The 17,811-nt window shown below is 36.9% G+C and overlaps 2 protein-coding genes across 6 annotated transcripts in view; both read left to right on the top strand.

Annotated features, from left to right (window-relative positions):
- LOC110821872 (toprim domain-containing protein) overlaps nucleotides 1-15,881 on the top strand; it is a 26,814-nt gene extending 10,933 nt beyond the window's left edge. For 3 of the 5 annotated variants that reach the window (XR_015816516.1, XR_015816514.1, XR_015816517.1), the window contains exons 14-22: nucleotides 3,294-3,425; nucleotides 3,844-3,905; nucleotides 6,747-6,830; nucleotides 10,868-10,999; nucleotides 12,461-12,557; nucleotides 12,627-12,761; nucleotides 12,871-12,938; nucleotides 14,432-14,688; nucleotides 15,278-15,881. Coding sequence is in view for 1 of the 5 variants with exons in the window: in XM_088211824.1 (XP_088067950.1) it covers nucleotides 3,294-3,425; nucleotides 3,844-3,905; nucleotides 6,747-6,830; nucleotides 10,868-10,999; nucleotides 12,461-12,557; nucleotides 12,627-12,761; nucleotides 12,871-12,938; nucleotides 14,432-14,462 (741 nt within the window). In the remaining 4 variants the exon portion in view is untranslated. Of the gene's footprint in view, nucleotides 1-3,293; nucleotides 3,426-3,843; nucleotides 3,906-6,746; nucleotides 6,831-10,867; nucleotides 11,000-12,460; nucleotides 12,558-12,626; nucleotides 12,762-12,870; nucleotides 12,939-14,431; nucleotides 14,784-15,277 lie in introns of those variants that run through there. The other 2 variants (XR_015816515.1, XM_088211824.1) reach the window with 2 other exon arrangements.
- LOC110810609 (Sec14p-like phosphatidylinositol transfer family protein) lies at nucleotides 15,589-17,811 on the top strand. Its single transcript, XM_022036833.2, has 5 exons — nucleotides 15,589-15,652; nucleotides 15,773-16,726; nucleotides 16,863-16,987; nucleotides 17,084-17,228; nucleotides 17,391-17,811. The coding sequence occupies exons 2-5, from the start codon at nucleotides 15,782-15,784 to the stop codon at nucleotides 17,646-17,648; spliced, it is 1,473 nt and encodes a 490-aa protein (XP_021892525.2). The 5' UTR covers nucleotides 15,589-15,652; nucleotides 15,773-15,781; the 3' UTR covers nucleotides 17,649-17,811.

Below are 17,811 nucleotides of genomic sequence, written 5' to 3'. Positions count from 1 at the left end.
AGAATTTGTGCTGTCTTTTTAAGAGAGATGGTGGCGTGGTATTGGAAATCTGATGTCTAAAGAGTAAGCAGAGATTGCAAAGAAGTTGGAGTTCTAAAGCCAGACATTGGAATTCTTGGAAACTTTTACACATCTCTTACCTCATTTGAAGGGGGATGATGCTCTTGCATTTTGTTACTGGAAGATAACTGGATCGGTGATCTCCCCCTTGCTAAATGATCGTGGTGTTTTCCTTCGGAATCACTTTCTTTTGTGGCACAGGTTGATTAAGAGTAAGTAGAGATTGCAAAGAGGTTGGAGTTCTAAAGCCAGACGTTGGAATTCTTGGAAACTTTTACATATCTCTTACCACATTTGAAGGGGCATGATGCTCTTGCATTTTGTTACTGGAAGATAACTGGATCGGTGATCTCCCCCTTGCTAAATGATCATGGTGTTTTCCCTCGGAATCACTTTCTTTTGTGGCACTGGTTGATTAAGAGTAAGTAGAGATTGCAAAGAGGTTGGAGTTCTAAAGCCAGACATTGGAATTCTGGAAACTTTTACATATCTCTTACCTCATTTGAAGGGGGATGATGCTCTTGCATTTTGTTACTGGAAGATAACTGGATCGGTGATCTCCCCCTTGCTACTGTTTCTGCATGCCTTTATAACCTCACTTGTGCTGCAAGCTACAATCTCTTACTTCATTAATCAGCCTGATGGCACAGCTCTTGCAGTTTGTTCCTTTTTAGAAATTTTAAATGTTTGGGAGTTAGATGGAATTCTTTCCTTGCTTCATATCAATCAGCCTTTTATGTTCTCCCTCTCTGCTGGACTTACCCATAGCTCTAGTTGACTGAGAGAGAATTTCACTAGCACGTTTTGGAAGTAAGCATATTTACCTGAATGCTGCTCTTAACTGGCTGGATACAGATGATCTTTTGCAACTTTACAGACCCTGAAACCTCTCTTCCTAGTGTTTTATGTGCTTCTGGAAGCTGAGTACTATCATCATCTTTTTGCCTTAGGGTTTTTTATACTTTTGGTATCATGTGGATTTCTTCCCTTTCCCTCAAGTATTTCTCACTTTATCACTTCGGGGAGTGAGTGTGAAGAAAGAAAAAAGCTAGATGCTTTGGAGAGGATATCTTTTGATGGAGATTATGGCTGGATCATAATGCTAGACCCCCTGATGATGCTTCTTTCCTTCGTACTTTCTCTAAGTTAGTGAATTTTTTAGTTGCTCTGTGGGCCGAGGCTCATGGTTCTTTAGGGGTCTCTCTTTGATTATGCTACAAAGGAAGGGGGTCTTGCTATGTATGGTTTCTGTATGGCTTTAGTTCATTTCTTTCTTGGTGCTTAGGAGGTTTTCTTACTCGTTGTATTTGTCCATATTTTTCCTCACTAATAACATTTGTTTCTTTGCAATATTTTTGGTTTATCATTATTTCATTAATTATTTGTATGGAGATGAGGCACATGGGTCTGGGGAGGGAGTTGTTGGATAATGTGTCTATTATTTACCTGTGTAGTTTGTTACTGATATTTTAAACTGGTAACAAGAATAAGTTTGCATATCTTTTAATATGGGGAAATGTTGGTAACAATTTTTCGGCAGCGGAAGCCAATGAATTCAAGGAAGTGTTGGAGAGGTGTGGGCTGGTTGATCTGCCTTTGTGCAAGGGGCAGTGGATGTGGTCGAATCAGAAAAGTAAATCCAGAATTGACAGATTTCTTATATCTTCTTGTCTTTTGGTGGAGTTGGCGGGGGCTAGCCAAAAAACTCTTCCTAGGCCAATCTCTGACGTCTTGAGACTGATGGAATTCACTGGGGCCCGATTTTTTTAGACTTGATAACAAGTGGTTGAAAAAGGGGAGTTTCCGTCAGTTGGTGGAAGATATCTGAGGAAATTGTAGCATTAAGGGTTGTGCTAGTTTCAGATTCGCTCACAAATTGATTGCCTTGAAGAATGCTGTCAAAACCATTGCCAAGGAGGAGAGGGAGCATAAGAAAGTCTTTTTCGATGATGTTTTGACTCAAATTAATGATTTCGATTCTAAAGAGGCCGCTGTGGGTCTTAACGATGAGGAAAGGAGTAGAAGGGTGTCCTTAAAGTTTCAACTATCTATACATCGGAAAGATGAAGAAATGGTTTGGAGACAAAAATCCAGGGAGAGATGGCTGGCTGAGGGAGACCAGAATACCAAGTTTTTCCATGCTTTAGCCTCTCACAGAAGAAGTAATTATGTTGACGAAATCTGGGTTGATAGCTGGAAGATTAGTGGGAATTCTGACCTGAGGGAGGCTGCTAGAGAGCATTTTTGTCAGTTACCAAGCTCAATCAGTCCTGTTCTACACAGGTGGATCTCATTAGAAACTTGAATGACTTGAGAGGAAGAGGAATACTTAAACTCCTTAGTCTCTCTCATTAGAAACTTGAATGACTTGAGAGGAAGAGAAATACTTAAACTCCTTAGTCTCTTCTTTCTTTTTACTGTTATTCTATCTGAGGCAGATGCTCATAGGTGGAAATCTAGTATCAATGGCCTTCTCTTAGTGAGATCTTTTTGCTCCACTTGCACTATCATCTTCTACTGAAAGTGACCTACCTTTCATTTCGAAAGTCAATGCAATTTGTTTTCATTTGGGAAGCTTTGTGCTTAAAGATCCTCTACATTAATAATTTGAGGAAAACAGGGCAAGATTTTGGTCGATGGCTGCTACTTGCATGAAAGGGCGGACAACTCTCCAAACCATCTTTAGTTGCAGTGCCCTTCCCCTGTTCAACCTTTTGCAAACTGCTTGATTTCCTATGTTTGACATCATTGTTGGCAATGAGATTTGGGCTTGGCTGCGTTTCTCCAGGTGATAAGATTCGGAAAAAGTTTATTTCTCTTATTCCTCTAGTTACCCTGTGAGTTATTTGGAAAGACAGAAACGAGAGAGCTGCTAAGATTCAAGTTTTTTCTTAGAAATTATGGTTTTAGACCTGTATATCTTGTAAAGGTTCATCCTATTTATTGTATTTAGGATCTTTGAGGAACTTATTGATTCTTTGACTTAGTTGTTATTACTTTCTGTTTTTAGGCAAGACTAACTTGCTCCCTTTTAATAATATTTACCTTTTTTAACTCTGGAAGTGTTATCAACTTTATGAACAAAGGTGTTTGCTTTTACAGTTCTGATTGATAAATATTTGCTAGCAATATTGAGCAATTTTATTATGTTATTTTATTTCTTCATGTACTCCCTTGAATTGTGTGTTACCTGTTCTTCTAACGTTTGTTTTTATTTAATTTTCTCGCATTAGGTTGTACCAGGAGAATTAACTATGGTGACTGGGGTTCCAAACTCAGGAAAGAGTGAGTGGATTGATGCTTTACTGTGCAACATTAATGAAAGTGTTGGTTGGAAATTTGCACTCTGCTCGATGGAGAATCAGGTATGGGACTCTATACTTGTTAAACTTGTACTCATATTAGATGTTATATCACTACACATTCTAAATTAGTGTAGATTGCCTCAGTGGTTCTGAATTGTTAGCTTAACAATATGGAACAAAGTCACTTGAATTGCACTTATTATCCTTTGGTGGTTGTGGGTCTGGGGGTTAGGTTTTATGCATAGTTCATGTGGAGAATAGAATGTTATGAATTTATTGAATACTACAGTCCTGTTTATATACAATTTTAAGAGCGGAAAAGTAAAACCTTAGTAATTAATTACACTCCTTTGAGAGACTAATTAAGAGTTGTAATCTTGGCAGAAAGCAGTTTAGGGGCCATTCTGGCTGGTATGAATAGTAACAACTTGGTGTATTACATTTATGTCACTATCATTTTTCTGTTGTTGACTTATAGGTCCGAGAACATGCAAGAAAACTGTTGGAGAAACACATGAAGAAACCTTTCTTTGATGGAAGGTAAGTTTGAGGCAGCGCCCTTGTTTCTTCCTTTGTCATGTTGTGACTTTTTTTTTCAATTGTGAAATTCTTATTATATGTAATTGTTACATTTTGTAATGATCTTTGGGACGAGCTGTCCCTTTTCTTTTTCGTTTAAGTTGACATTATCATTTAACTTGTAAGGCTGAAAAATTGAGCTAGGACATCCAGATGTGGGAATTTTAAAAAGGGAGTTTAGCTTTAATTCGTTAAGGGCTGTCTTAGTAATTTTTTCCTTCTTGGATTAGCAGTATTTACCCGTTGGGGTTTTATTAACCTGTTAGGACCAACCCTCCCTACATGTTTACCGATCCAGGACCTTCAGCAGTGAAACCATTGAAGGTTTACCAGAGGCATCCGCATCCCAAATGGGTAACCCATGAGGTTACACTAAATGTGTAGTAATTAACTTAAATCTGCTAAACTTAGATTAGTTACTGGATTCAGAGATTAGTTACATAGTCATTTTTTCCTTTTACAGCTGTGTCTTTTATTTCAGGAATAATTCTCTACTATGTACTATTTCTGTCTTGATTTTGGAATTTGCAGTGGAAATAGGACTGTACTGATGTATGGAGCATCTATGCAAAAATTTTAAGGAAATCAATCATTCACGAAAAAGGACTATTATGGAACTATCTCTTTCTCTAATTCCTCTGCTTATTGATTTACTCTACTCAGTTTTCTTCTCCCAAAAAAGCTCTCTAATTCCTTTCTTCTTTACATCCTGCATTTTTCTCTCTAAACCTTTCCCTTGTTGGAGTCTCTGTCTAAGGCTCCTAAGAACTTGGTATCAGAGCTCTCCGATAATGAGGATACCCCTACCTCTAGTGTGGTTATGGCTCGCAGTAAGACCACCATGAATGATAATCAATGCCTTCAACACATGGAAGACACCATGAAGGGTTATGACTAGAGGTTTAAGGATTTTACGATGAAGGTCTATTAAACCATGCAACGCATAACTGGTGACTACAAATCGCTTGCAGCAATTGAATGAAAACCAGTGCTAGAGCCAGGAGCAACTCGAAGCAAGAATCGGGTGCTTGTCCGAATTGGTTCATGGATTGACCAAACAAACAATGCCAGCAACCCTGGTAACTTCCTCTCCTACTTCCAACCATACCTTACAGGGAATCTTACCTACTCCAAGACCAAGAGAGACGGGAGGTTGTAGTAACAGTCTTGGGTCCCCTATGAACACTCAAGTTTTGTTTTTCCAAGGGTAGAAATTTCTGTGTTCTATGGGGACAATCCTGGATATTGGGTTAGACGCTGCCTGAAAGTTTTTCAAGTGCATGGTGTTATAGAGGAATAGATGGTAGAGCTGGTCACTCTGTTTCTAGCTGGCAGATGTATGGTACCAGGGTTTGCTTGCTCAAAATGAGCTCCAATGCTGGGATGACTTTGTGGAAGAATTATATTGAAGGTTTGGGAAACTTGTTGACTGTTACGTGGTTGAGGAGTTCAATAAACTCACTCAAGAAAGTTTTGTAGTGTATTATCAGGAGCATTTTGAAGATTTAAGGTCCCAGATGTTGGAACCCCACCCTAAGCAAGCGTTACTTTATTTCCAGTTTCATCAGCAGGTTAAATGAAGAATTCCATCCATGATTAAAATGTTGAAACCTCGAAACCTCAACATAGCATTTGAACAGACACTGCCCCTAGAACAATTAGTCTTGAGCCATTTTTGGACTCCATAAGATACTCAAAACATACCTTTAGCTCCATTCTCAAACCAGTCAGTACAGATACCTCTTGACTGAATCCTACACTCACCTTCATTACCCGATACAATTGCCAATACAAGACATCATTTTCTTCCTCTGTCCAACAGTGGAAAACACCATCATAACATCACCCACCAAAACAATAGCTAGACTAGCTACACTAACTGTAACTCCTCGACCCTCACCAATTGATAAAAAGTATCCAACAATGCTTGCTTCAACTGTGGGAACAGTACCTTTTCGGGCCACAAATGTAGATTCAAGGCTGTGCTAGTATTAGAAGAGTGTTTTGTGCAGGATTTCCCATGTGGGAATTTTTACTTGTAATTTGGGATGTTACCTCCAATATAATTTATGACTTCTTAGGGAAATTAAGGCCAAAAAATAAAATTACGGGAAGGAAATGACAGGCTGGACAAGATGATCCGAGGCAGCTTGGCTGGTGGCCAACAAGATGTTGAAAGAATGGTGAAATGGTGTTATGTTAATATGCAGATGACCATTCACAAAAATATGAACTTGTCACCATCTACATTATCTTGGTTTATCTGAGCATATGGATCGATACCCTTATGATTCTCTACACCATCTTGGTTTTTCTTAGAATGGACTTTGTTCTTGGACTGCGAAAGACGACAAGGGCCTATTATTCTATGTTTTCATTGGTTGATCCTGTTTTTAATATGGCTTACTTTATTCCTCGTTTGCAACAATTGATGTCTCATGTGGTAGAAGTACTTTTTATTCTAGAACACATGATGTTATCCTGGGGTAGAAGTATTTTCTAGAGCAAGGATATTTCATATCTACATTCTCGGCTTCAATTTTGGGTAATGATGTCATGTTTATGAATCACTCTTGGAGGAGAGTAGTATTTTTACACTACCTGTGCTCATGTATTGTGTATTCTGGGTGGAATATTATCTTTACATTGTATGCATGGTACTTTCTTCATTTAGTTTGTGAGCTTGCTAGTGTTGATGGATTACTCTGTTGCTTGAAGTATTCTTTCGTAAATTTACTAAGCTTTCGTACTATTTTTTGATGCCTGACCTGTAACAAGTCTTTCTTTGTTTTCCAACTAAAGTTATGCAGGATCAGCTAAGAAAATGAGTGTCGAGGAGTTGGAGCAAGGGAAGCAATGGTTATCTGATACATTCTATCTCATAAGGTTAGTTAGAGAGTCAAGGATTGTAGTGCATCTTCAGAAAATAGCTGTTCATAAAGATTTCCATAATACTTCAATCAATCAATTCCATATCATGTTTTGCTATATTTTTTTTTTTTTTTCAATTTTCCATGTTTAAGGTCAACATAGAATTCTGAGCCCATCCTAGAGAGCCATTTGTGGTGTTAAATTAACAGTAAGTCTGTCCATTAAAAATGCTAGTTGATAGGTTTTAGGGATCATTAAGCCATAAAAATGTCATAAATTTTTCAAGAAAGCGTATTGCAAATTCTGCTGTTGGAATACTCATGTCTTGAAAAGTCATAAACAAAAAAAGTTATAACTGCTTGTTTACCCAAAAAGAATTTAACCCTTCTAGCTCATAGATACCAATAAAATCTAGTTGTGGTAGTGGATTTGAGTTGACTTTGGTACCATCTATGACAACAGATTGTCATCTAAAAGTGCTAGTATCTGTTGTTCGACTTGGTATTTTTTTGCTATACCCGTTTTGAAATGATATAACCAAAGTGTCAAAGTTTTCTACAACTCTCTTTTCTGATTTCTCAGTATCTAAGCCTCTAACTAGATCCATAACAAGGGAATGTACCAATTTGGTACTAGAGCAAGGAGTTCTGGCTGATCAGATCCTTGTTTGAGGGTCCTATTAAATCCCATTATGAAGATCATGCGCAAGACTATGCACCCTTTGTTGCACAACTACAAGAACTTGATGCCTGTTTGAATGAATGATCAACAGCAGATTGATAGCACATGCAGGGACAGAAGCAAGCCCAAAGAGGTTAGCCAGAACAAAGGACTGAAGTAACAACATGACCAGGAGCATGAAGATACTGCCTCTTTTATTCCAAATATTCCAAATTAGGTTTCCCTAGATTTGACTGGACAATTTGTGTTAGCATACCAACTGTGAGCATTTCTTAGAACACTGAAACACCTAAGAGGATGAACGAGTTTAGGTTGGTTCCATTCCATCTAAAAATTGATGCACAAGCATGGTTCATCAAATTGGATTGGAGCATACAAGCACTTCCACAGGAAGAGTTTCAGCATTCCTGTCATTTGCATTTTCATCTTTCAATTAGAAATGACAAACCTGGAGGGTTTGTAAAATTGAAATAGACGACTTTAGTGGCGGAGTAGCACTGCCAGTTTAAGCTTTTATATATCAGGGCAAGTCGACTGACTTTGGAACAGGAAATGTAGCTTTTCTTGAGCAGCTTTTAGCCCTATAATGTTCTGAAGGTAGAACTCTGATGTGGTTAGACCCTTAAACAAGTTGGCTACTGTTCTTGAAAAGGCTAAGTCCTGTTCATCTGGAGTGGTCAAAAGCTATTCTATTAGGAGGTTAAAGATGGTGATGACAAAAATACAAACTGGGATCTGGCCAACGAGTTTCGCCAATTCCTCTGAAGTGGAAAATCTCCATAATGCAATTTTTGGTGTCCACTCATCACAGATAATGCTGGTGCAAGAATCCTTGGAAGGTTTTCGATTACTGGTGTTAATATGCAATTATGCTTGGAGGGAACATAGGCATGCGGGTTATAGTTGCAAATGGAGAGAGTCTAGTTTGAAAGAGTTTGTCATGGGTTCCTCTTGCACATGGGTAATTTTGTCTTCCCAATTGATTTATTTACTCTCTCACTGGTTAAGGTTGTATTGCAAGCAATTAGGATTCCCTTCAGTTTCATCATATATTGTCTCAGAATTTGTTGCAATTTGATTCCAATTTGGGATGGTTGTCACTGACCCAATCATGTGACCACTGTATTATCTTAGAAAAGAGTTGCGCAGGATGGTGGTTACACCTTGTCAATACCCTTACTTCCAAAAGGATGCATGGAGAAGCAATGTGAATAGATGCTGGAAAAGGAATCATTAAGCATAGTGACTTTACTTTTTCTTCACTAGTATTGTTGGTTAAAAAAGCATATGGTACTTGGGGATATTGTATTCATTACTGGGCTTTAAATGCTAAAACTATTGAGGATGAGTTCACAGAGTTAGATGTATGCTCCGCTTATCGTCAAATTGAAAAAACAACTCTTTGGACTCATCATAGGGATTTCTACCCTATGATAATGCCGTTGGTTTAAAAAATGCTTGATCGACGTTTCGATAATGAAGTCATTCACATGGTTCCTATCTCATAAGATTTGTTCTTCTTGTATGATATTCTTATGATCCACTGCTGGTAGGTGGAACACATGCAGTACTTGTGGCTAATCTTTTCGGTTTTACAAACTCACTGCCTTTTCCTTGGAAATCAAGATGCTTGTTGAGAAAGCCTTAAGTCTCTTATTTGCATCATGTGATATCAGCTAAAGGGGTAGCTGCAGGTTCCAGCAAAGCTTCAAGGAAAATGAATAGGCTCCTGCCCACAACTTTTCCGTGGTTGTTAATTCTTTTGGCTTGTCAAGGTACTGTCATCTATTTGTTAAACATTATGGGTTCGTTTTGGCTCCCTTAACAGCTAAGTTGCAAAAAGTTCTTTCATGTGGAAGAACCAATCTGCAACTGCAGTTTGCTTTTCTAAAAACTGCAGTGTCCACTGAACTAGTATTTGATCTCGACTGTCTATTTTTGAATGTGATGCTTCTGATTCCCAAGTTTGTGTTGTGCTCCAACAGAAGGGGTGACCTGCGGCTTTCTTTAACCGTCGTTCAGCTTCCTGTGAGATGAAGCTTCTCATATGAGAAGGAATTAGTTCTACTAGCAAAAAATATCCGTCATTGATGTCTTTATTTGTAGTGAAGGCACTTCCTGATTCGAATTGATCATTATAGCCTTAAACTTTTCGTTCTAGCCAGGGATTACGGCATTCTCACAGAAGCATTGGATCAGTTAATTATTGGGTTTTGACTTCACAGTTGACCATCAAACTAGTAGAAAAAATATTGTCGTAGATGCCTGAAGGATTTTTGGCATTTGATTAATCTTAAGAAAAGCATAATCAGTTTACCTCCTAACTCTTCCTTACAATCTGCTTTGTTTTCTGTCATCCAAAATCAAGCACATGACAGGGTATTGGAGGACTTCAAGGCACTTAACTTCAAATTCTTATTGGTAGGGAATGAAGAAGCAAGTACAAGATTATGTAACACCTTTAGCCATTAGGTTCATTGCAACTTTTACTAGTGCTGGTGCAAATGTTGTCAGATACTTCAGATAACACTTATGGTTTAGAAGTGCTGGTGCAGATGTCATCAGATACGTCAGAGAATTCTTATGGTTTAGAAGTGCTGGTGCAACTTTAACTCAACCTTCAAATAGTGTTATTGGTACACCAGAGAACACTTGCAAGCCATACCCTTGTTTAATAGGAACTTCGTGATGGTTTCCTTCATGCTCAAGTTTGACGAAGGCTTTTTATGATTCTCATCACCGTGATGTCTTTTTCAAGGAAGCTTTTATTTCAAAAGAAAAAGATTTTTTCAAGGATGGTGATCTTTTACTTTTGAAGCTTCAGCCTTATCACCAAGTCTATTTCTTATCTGCCTTTGTTACAAGATTATCTTCCTACTCAACCTGTGTTTGATTTCATACTTGAAATGGTCAACCTTAACTCGTTAAATTGGGAGGTTTTTCTCCAACTGATGCTTGCTGGGGATCTGTTAATCATATCCTACTTCATTATCCTGTTATTCTTTGGGGGCGAGGGGGGAGAATGTTTCTTGCAAATTCTGCAATTCTCCTTTCTAATACTTTGTAACTAGGCCTATAATTAGGTTCATATCAGTGAGATGTCTTTGGTTAAATTGCTGGTTCATTAGTGTTTGACTTGGAGGGCATAGGCCCAGGGATTGCTTTATTCACTTTTTTCTTTCAAAAAAATAAAAATAACAATAACGAGGTCCACATCAAGGGATCATACGAATTATCAAGGGTATCCTAGTTATATAATCGATACATAGGATGATAGTATTATGCATACAATGACAAAAAGATTCCTTCTTGTCAGGCCATTGGTTTTGGCCTTTCAGTTTACCATATAATCGTTTTTACTTGTTGAACAGGTGTGAGGACGATTCCCTTCCTAGCATAAGATGGGTTCTTGATCTTGCAAGATGTGCAGTTCTGAGGCATGGGGTGCGTGGGCTTGTAATTGATCCTTACAATGAGCTTGATCATCAGCGTCCTGTTAGCCAGTAAGTGCACGTTGAGCATCTGATTAATAAAATAGTTTCTGTATAAAAAAAAGCTTTTCTATCATTAGTTTTCTTATGTAATCATGATGATCATAAGAACTTGGTTATGATGCACAGGAGGTTTAATTACTTAGGTTTCTTTTGTCAAAGTACTTAGTTTAGAGGTGCTGACTTTAGGGTGGTGCAGCCATTATGAGCTTTTTTAGATCTTAAAATCTATGATTGAGTAACATAGCAGTATAAATACACTAATGACACGTTGAATTTGCTGAATGAAATATATTTGGAATGTAATAGCCATTCATGATGAATTAAATGATGCTATAATGGAAATGTGGTTACATTACAATAACATCGCAATCAGCAATGCTTTATTATGATATTTGGTTTAGAAGTACTAAAGGTTGAAAGAAAATTCTTTTAAGTTATAAATTATAGTAATCTTTTCTATTGGATTTGTTTTAATATATATATATATATATTGTGTATATACATTAATTTAATAATATACTATTACATGATAAATGGACAAAGTTTCATGTAATTATTGTAACTAATAAAATTATGCATGTTATATTTAAATTTTTACTTATATTATTTTAATTTTGTAAAATTATAAAACTTCATATAACTTATCCTAAAAATTGCACATGGTTTGCACCCCTTGGTGCCATAGTAATATATATTTACACTTTTTATTTCAAAAAAAAAAAAAAAACTTATCCTAAAAATCTAGTAAGTTCTTCTTATGCTCAATTTTAAAAAATTAAAATAAATTCTTCGATGAACTAGAAATTTTCAAACATCTCATAACTATAAATTTTTTCATATTTGATAATTTCTAAATTTTGAAAATTTGTAATGGGCATTCTTTTTTCTTTAAGGGGAAGAATTACTACTATATAGGCATGTTGGTGGAGTGTACACCACTATATCAGTTCCCTCTCCGTATTCAATTCCCTGCAGGATAGCGAATAGAATTGATAATATCATGAAGTATTTCTTGTTGGGAGTGAGGCTAAAAATTATCTAGGCAGGGAAGCTGTTGGAAGCCAAAAGGGGAGATGGACTATGGTCTTGGAAATTTAGTATCTAGAAGGAGCACCTTTGTGGATAAATCTTTTAATGAAAAATAATGCAGATATGGACCACAGTGAGATATGGCTATATGTTCAGGTATTTGCATAATGTGTCAACGGAGTTGGGGAGCAGATAATCATTTTCTCTTGCATGTTAAGGTGGAATGACAGTCATAGATTTAACTTTTTGCTGTCTTTTGTTCTTGGTTTTCCTTACTTGGAAGCTTTCTTATCCATTCATCTGATTTGTATATATATATATATATATTTGCATGTGTGCATGCGCGAGCATGTGTATAATGATTCTGTTCATGATCATACGTCACCCTTGGTTTTTAGCTCAATTTTCCCTTTTTTTTAACATCAACTACATTTCTAATAGGACCGAGACAGAGTATGTGAGTCAGATGCTTACAATGGTCAAGAGGTTTGCTCAACATCACGCTTGCCATGTTTGGTTCGTTGCTCATCCGAGACAGGTTGGTTTCTGTTACCCTCTTGTTTGTTCTTATGTTTGCTTTGTTCTAATTTTATCTCTTGTTCAATAGTTGTATAATTGGGCTGGGGACCCTCCTAACCTCTATGATATAAGTGGAAGCGCACATTTTATAAACAAATGCGATAATGGGATCGTTATTCATCGAAATCGTGATCCAGATGCAGGGCCTGTTGATCATGTCCAGGTGGGTATTTATTTCCAGTTATGTTTATATCAAATCTTCATATCTTTTTATTGTTGCAATTGTCTTACACAAGGACGCCTACTGTGGAATTCATGGCTGTTGTATGCAGGTATGCGTGAAGAAGGTACGCAATAAGGTTGCAGGAACCATTGGTGATGCATTCTTGTCATATAATAGGTATGTATCCTGATCACCTACTTACTCATTGGATTAAGCATTGAAACAGGGAGGAAGTGGAGCTTGATATATCAAATCAAAACAAAGTAGAGCTTTATTAGCATCTCACCGTAACAATTTTTTTTTCCAACAACTAGATGATTATCTGCTTTAAAGTTTCAGTAAAAGGAATTTCTAGTGATAAATATTAATCTTCCTATCGAGGTTCTTTAGCTATTTCTGGTCTTGGTTTGTTTATCTTTTATCTTCTTATTCCTTTAATTTTGGATTTATGATGAATATCTTGGGTGGTCGTTGACTGAATTAAAGTAAGACTCTTCAATAAATTTTCCATACTGCATTTTCTGTGATTGGATGCAAGCTCTTCGGTGAGATTCTTAAACTATATTTAATCTTGATCCGGTATTTTTGTTCTGATATATAGATGTACGTTGAATCTTTTATTTGGCCAATTACTAAATTAATTATTTCTCTTTGTTTCAATAATTATCTCTACTATATCAGAAACAACTACCAGGAATTTCCCCTTTTTTTTTTCATTTACAATTTCCTTATTTATATTCATAGATGATTCAGTGCTTAGTGCGTTGGTATGGTCATGGAGCTCTATTTCTTACCTTTTAGAATCCAGAGGTTGTGTTCGGAACTTTTTTTTTTCTTTTTTTGTTGGACATGGTAGAATACTATAAACAAGGCACCCAAAGGATCTGCCATTTGCAGAATTTAGAGCATTGTAAATTGATTAAAATATTAATAAGATCTCCTGAATCCTCGTAAAAAGCAAGATGATTATGGGATGTTCCAACTGAGAAGAATTTCGAAGTTATACCTGCTCTGTGCAGTTTCACGGAACAACCTCCAAATGCAAATTATGGCCTGTTTTACCTCTCTCTCTCTCTCAAAATCATAAGTTCTATGCTGTTGTTTCATTGTTCCCTTTTATTATTTATTTTTGCACAAGTTTGGTTCTTTTTCTGAACAAGGCTCCTTATACCACAAGAATGAAAGCACTCCTAGACCACAAAAACTGAAGCACTATCTTCCAGATTTCGGACAGAAAAAGAACTGGTTCGCTAAGAAAAAAGAAAGAAAAGAAAAAAGAAATGCTGACTTACCTTTTTCTTTTGTTGTTCAATAGAAAAATGACAAATTCAATGAAGTTCAGAAAAGTTAATTAGATTTGCTCTTCAAAGACAACCGTGTCACTTCCTGCTTTCTGTAGGAGTCACTTAGAAAAATCATCTGCTCTTAATTTCTCGTTGTTACTATTTCACTGCGATTATCAACTTAACCATTCTATTGACTTTGTAAACTTTAGCACTAACCGGAAGGCACTCTTTGGCGTAAGTTTGATTAGCTTCGTTGCATCTGCTGCTTGATTTCTTGAGTTAACACGTTTGTCTTATCTGTCTCTCTCTCTCTCTCTCTCCATCCTCTTATGTTTTGTCAAGCTACTGTTGTTAGTGATGATTTGTTCACGTACAATTTAACAGAGTCACTGGTGAATTCGAGGACGTTGAATGAATAGCCAGAGAAATAGGCTGCTACATTCGACAATTTTCTTGTGATGCAAGGCTGTACAGCGAGGTGTCTCAACAATATCCGGTTCCATTCACGGTGTTCGCTTAGACAGTTCCTGCTCTTCACACTACGCCAATTCTTGTGATCTTTACCGAGCAGACTGTGTAAATTTTATCTAGCTTTTTGTTAATCTTGAACAAGTACAGCTAAACAGCTTAAGAGTTATCTGGTAAATCCTATATCTATGATATATACATACATACATCTTTTGGGTGTATTGTTGTTGTAGATGGAGATGATAAATTTTGTCCATTTTGTTCTGAATCTCTTGTCTGTAGTAGGATATTTACTGCCCTGTTCTTTTTCTTTTTGCTGATGCTTTGATTTGAACATTGGAAATCATTGAGAAAATATATGGTCTAAATTCATATATAGAATATAAGCATACAAAAATTTGCAGACATTTATGGATTCCATGTATTGCTGCCAGTGGAGTGTATGAATTAGAATACCTGACAACAGAGTAGGGACATTAATTTGATGGTGATATAGGAGGGATCACATGGAGCTTGTCATATATCAAACTGTCATCTGTGAATATATATATATATATATATATAGCTATATATGTATATATATATATATAATTGGGAATATGCACATGCCAATTCTTCAATTTTTTAGAATTATTTTACACTTAATGTCATAATATATAATAATAAATTGTTTAATTTTTTTAAGTATTAAAAGAATTTTTAAATATATTTTGGACTAAAACTGTATTATTTTATATTTATGAAATGTATATAAAATAATAGGTTGTACCGCTCATTTGCTAAACCTGAGCACATATTAGCACTACCCATTGGAGCCGTTGGGTTAACTCAGTGGGGTCGACCGTACCTGATCATTTCCCGATTCCTTTCGGCCAGTGGGGCCCAAAACGTTCTTCCCACGCCAAAAACTTGCTGGCTTCCAGGCTAGCAAAACCCTTGGGCAAATCAAATAATCTCCAACGGCTCATCTGCGGTGGCTCCAGGTATGTTATGTTACCGTTGGTGGGTCCCACTTTCCTTCTTTCGAAAAATATGTAACCGTTACAAAACCCTCATTTTCTCCCCAGCCAAACAAGAAATAAGAAACCAGAGTTCGCTCATTTCTTAAAACCCACAACCGCCGAACCGGTCCTTGAGGTGGGTGTTTTTTCTTTTTTCATCATTTTCTCTCTCTTTTCTCACTTCCCAAACAAGGTTCTTGCTTTTCTCTTTCTCATTCCGAAAGTTTCTTGCTTGTTCTGGGTGTAACATATTTAGCAAGAAACAATGACTGTGGAGGCTGTTAAGGTTGAAGAGAAGCAGATGGATGAGGTTGCAGTTCCTCAAGAGGAGTGCGAGAAGGTTGTTGAAGCTGTTGATGAGCAAGTTGTGGAGTTGGATGAATCCGAGCCCAAGACAGTGGAGAAAAGTTCTTCTTTTAAGGAAGAGAGCAACTTTCTCTCGGATCTTAAAGAGTTTGAGAGGAAAGCTCTGAGTGAGCTTAAATCCAAGATCGAAGAAGCGATTCTCGATAACAGTTTGTTTGAGAAAGAAGAATCCAAAAAGAAGGGGAGTGAAGTGGAAGAGAAGGAAAAAGCTGTAGCAGAGGTGAAAGGAGGAGGAGAAGAAAAAGAGGAAGCTGAAAAGCAGGAGGAAGAGGAGAAGAAGATTCCTGAGTTGGGTAGTGAAGAAAAAGGGAAAGAGATTGACGGGGAAATCAAAATCAGTCTTTGGGGAGTGCCTCTTTTGCCTAGCAAAGGAGAAGAGAGTACTGATGTTGTACTGTTGAAGTTCTTGAGGGCAAGAGAGTTCAAGGTAAATGATGCATTTGAGATGCTGAAGAAGACCATTCAGTGGAGGAAAGATATCAACATGGATTCTATCTTGGAAGAGGACTTTGGTTCTGATCTAAGCTCAGCTGCTTATATGAATGGTGTTGACCGTGAAGGTCATCCTGTGTGTTATAACATTCATGGAGTTTTTGAAAATGAGGAGCTCTACCAGAAAACTTTTGGCAGTGAGGAAAAGAGAATCAGGTTCTTGAGATGGAGGTTTCAGTTGATGGAAAAAGGGATTCAGAAGCTTGATTTAAGACCTGGAGGTGTTACTTCTCTTCTTCAAATCAATGATCTCAAGAATTCTCCAGGCCTCTCAAAGAAAGAACTGAGGATTGCCATGAAACAAGCTGTTTCTACTTTGCAGGACAATTACCCTGAATTTGTTGCTAGAAATGTAAGTCTTTTTACATTAAAGTTACATTTTTTTTCCTTCTTTCCATAACTCATGCTTGATCTTACCTAGCTTTTATTACTTCTAATATTAAAAGTAGGAATCTTTTTCAGTTAGATTTTGTGAATATGATGTGCAGATATTTATAAATGTTCCATTCTGGTACTTTGCTCTCAATGCTTTGTTATCTCCTTTCTTAACACAAAGAACCAAGAGCAAGTTTGTTGTTGCTCGTCCTGCTAAAGTTACAGAAACCCTTTTCAAGTAAGTATTTTCTATTCAGTACCCATTAAAAAGGATTTGATTTTGACTCCATTAGAACCTCAAAACCTTAAATTGTTTGTGTCTGGACCTCAACAGGTATATTTCAGCTGAGGAAGTCCCCATTCAATATGGTGGTTTCAAGAGGGAGAATGATTTGGAATTCTCCACTGAAGATTCTTCAGTCTCTGAACTTGTAATCAAATCTGGATCAACAGAAACCATAGAAATCCCTGCCAACGAGGTACTCAATATCATTCAATTTGCAATTTTAAGTAGTTGACTGAACCGATTTTCCTGAAAACTTAAGCTGATGCATATCAAATCGATTCTTTTCCCTTTCTCGTGAACCCAAATTGGGTTATATATCAATCCAAATTGTGTAATGAAACTGGAACACTGACAGATTGACAGTAAACTGGTGTGGGACTTGACTGTGTTGGGTTGGGAAGTGAATTACAAGGAAGAATTTGTGCCAGCAGATGAAGGGTCTTATACCATCATTGTTCAAAAGGGGAAGAAGATGAGTTCCAATGAAGAACCAATTAGGAACAGTTTCAGGAACAGTGAGCCAGGGAAGATTGTTCTGACTGTACAGAATTTATCGAGCAAGAAGAAGAGAGTCTTGTATAGGTACAAGATCAACAAAGGCGGCTCCTTTTAGGAAGAAGAAAACTTAATCTTGTTTATTTCCATATTTTTTGCTTTTTATTTCTTCTGGTATATCAAATATTGGTATTGCATTCTTTTATTTTATTTTTGATAATATGTTTTGTTTATTAAAAGGATGATACTAAAATTGGAATTCATTTGTTAATTTTATTTTA

Source organism: Carica papaya, chromosome 9 (assembly GCF_054855325.1).
Source record: "Carica papaya isolate Zhongbai chromosome 9, ASM5485532v1, whole genome shotgun sequence".
NCBI classification, from domain to species: domain Eukaryota; kingdom Viridiplantae; phylum Streptophyta; class Magnoliopsida; order Brassicales; family Caricaceae; genus Carica; species Carica papaya.
The sequence above is the reverse complement of the archived record's forward strand: the minus strand, read 5'-3'. Positions and strand labels throughout refer to the sequence as shown.

Excerpts from the sequence above, each read along its gene's own strand:
- LOC110810609 (XM_022036833.2), top strand. The coding sequence starts at position 15,782 with ATGACTGTGGAGGCTGTTAAGGTTGAAGAGAAGCAGATGGATGAGGTT. Across the intron at positions 16,727-16,862 it reads CTGAATTTGTTGCTAGAAAT|ATATTTATAAATGTTCCATT; the intron begins GTAAGTCTTTTT and ends TATGATGTGCAG. Across the intron at positions 16,988-17,083 it reads GTTACAGAAACCCTTTTCAA|GTATATTTCAGCTGAGGAAG; the intron begins GTAAGTATTTTC and ends GGACCTCAACAG.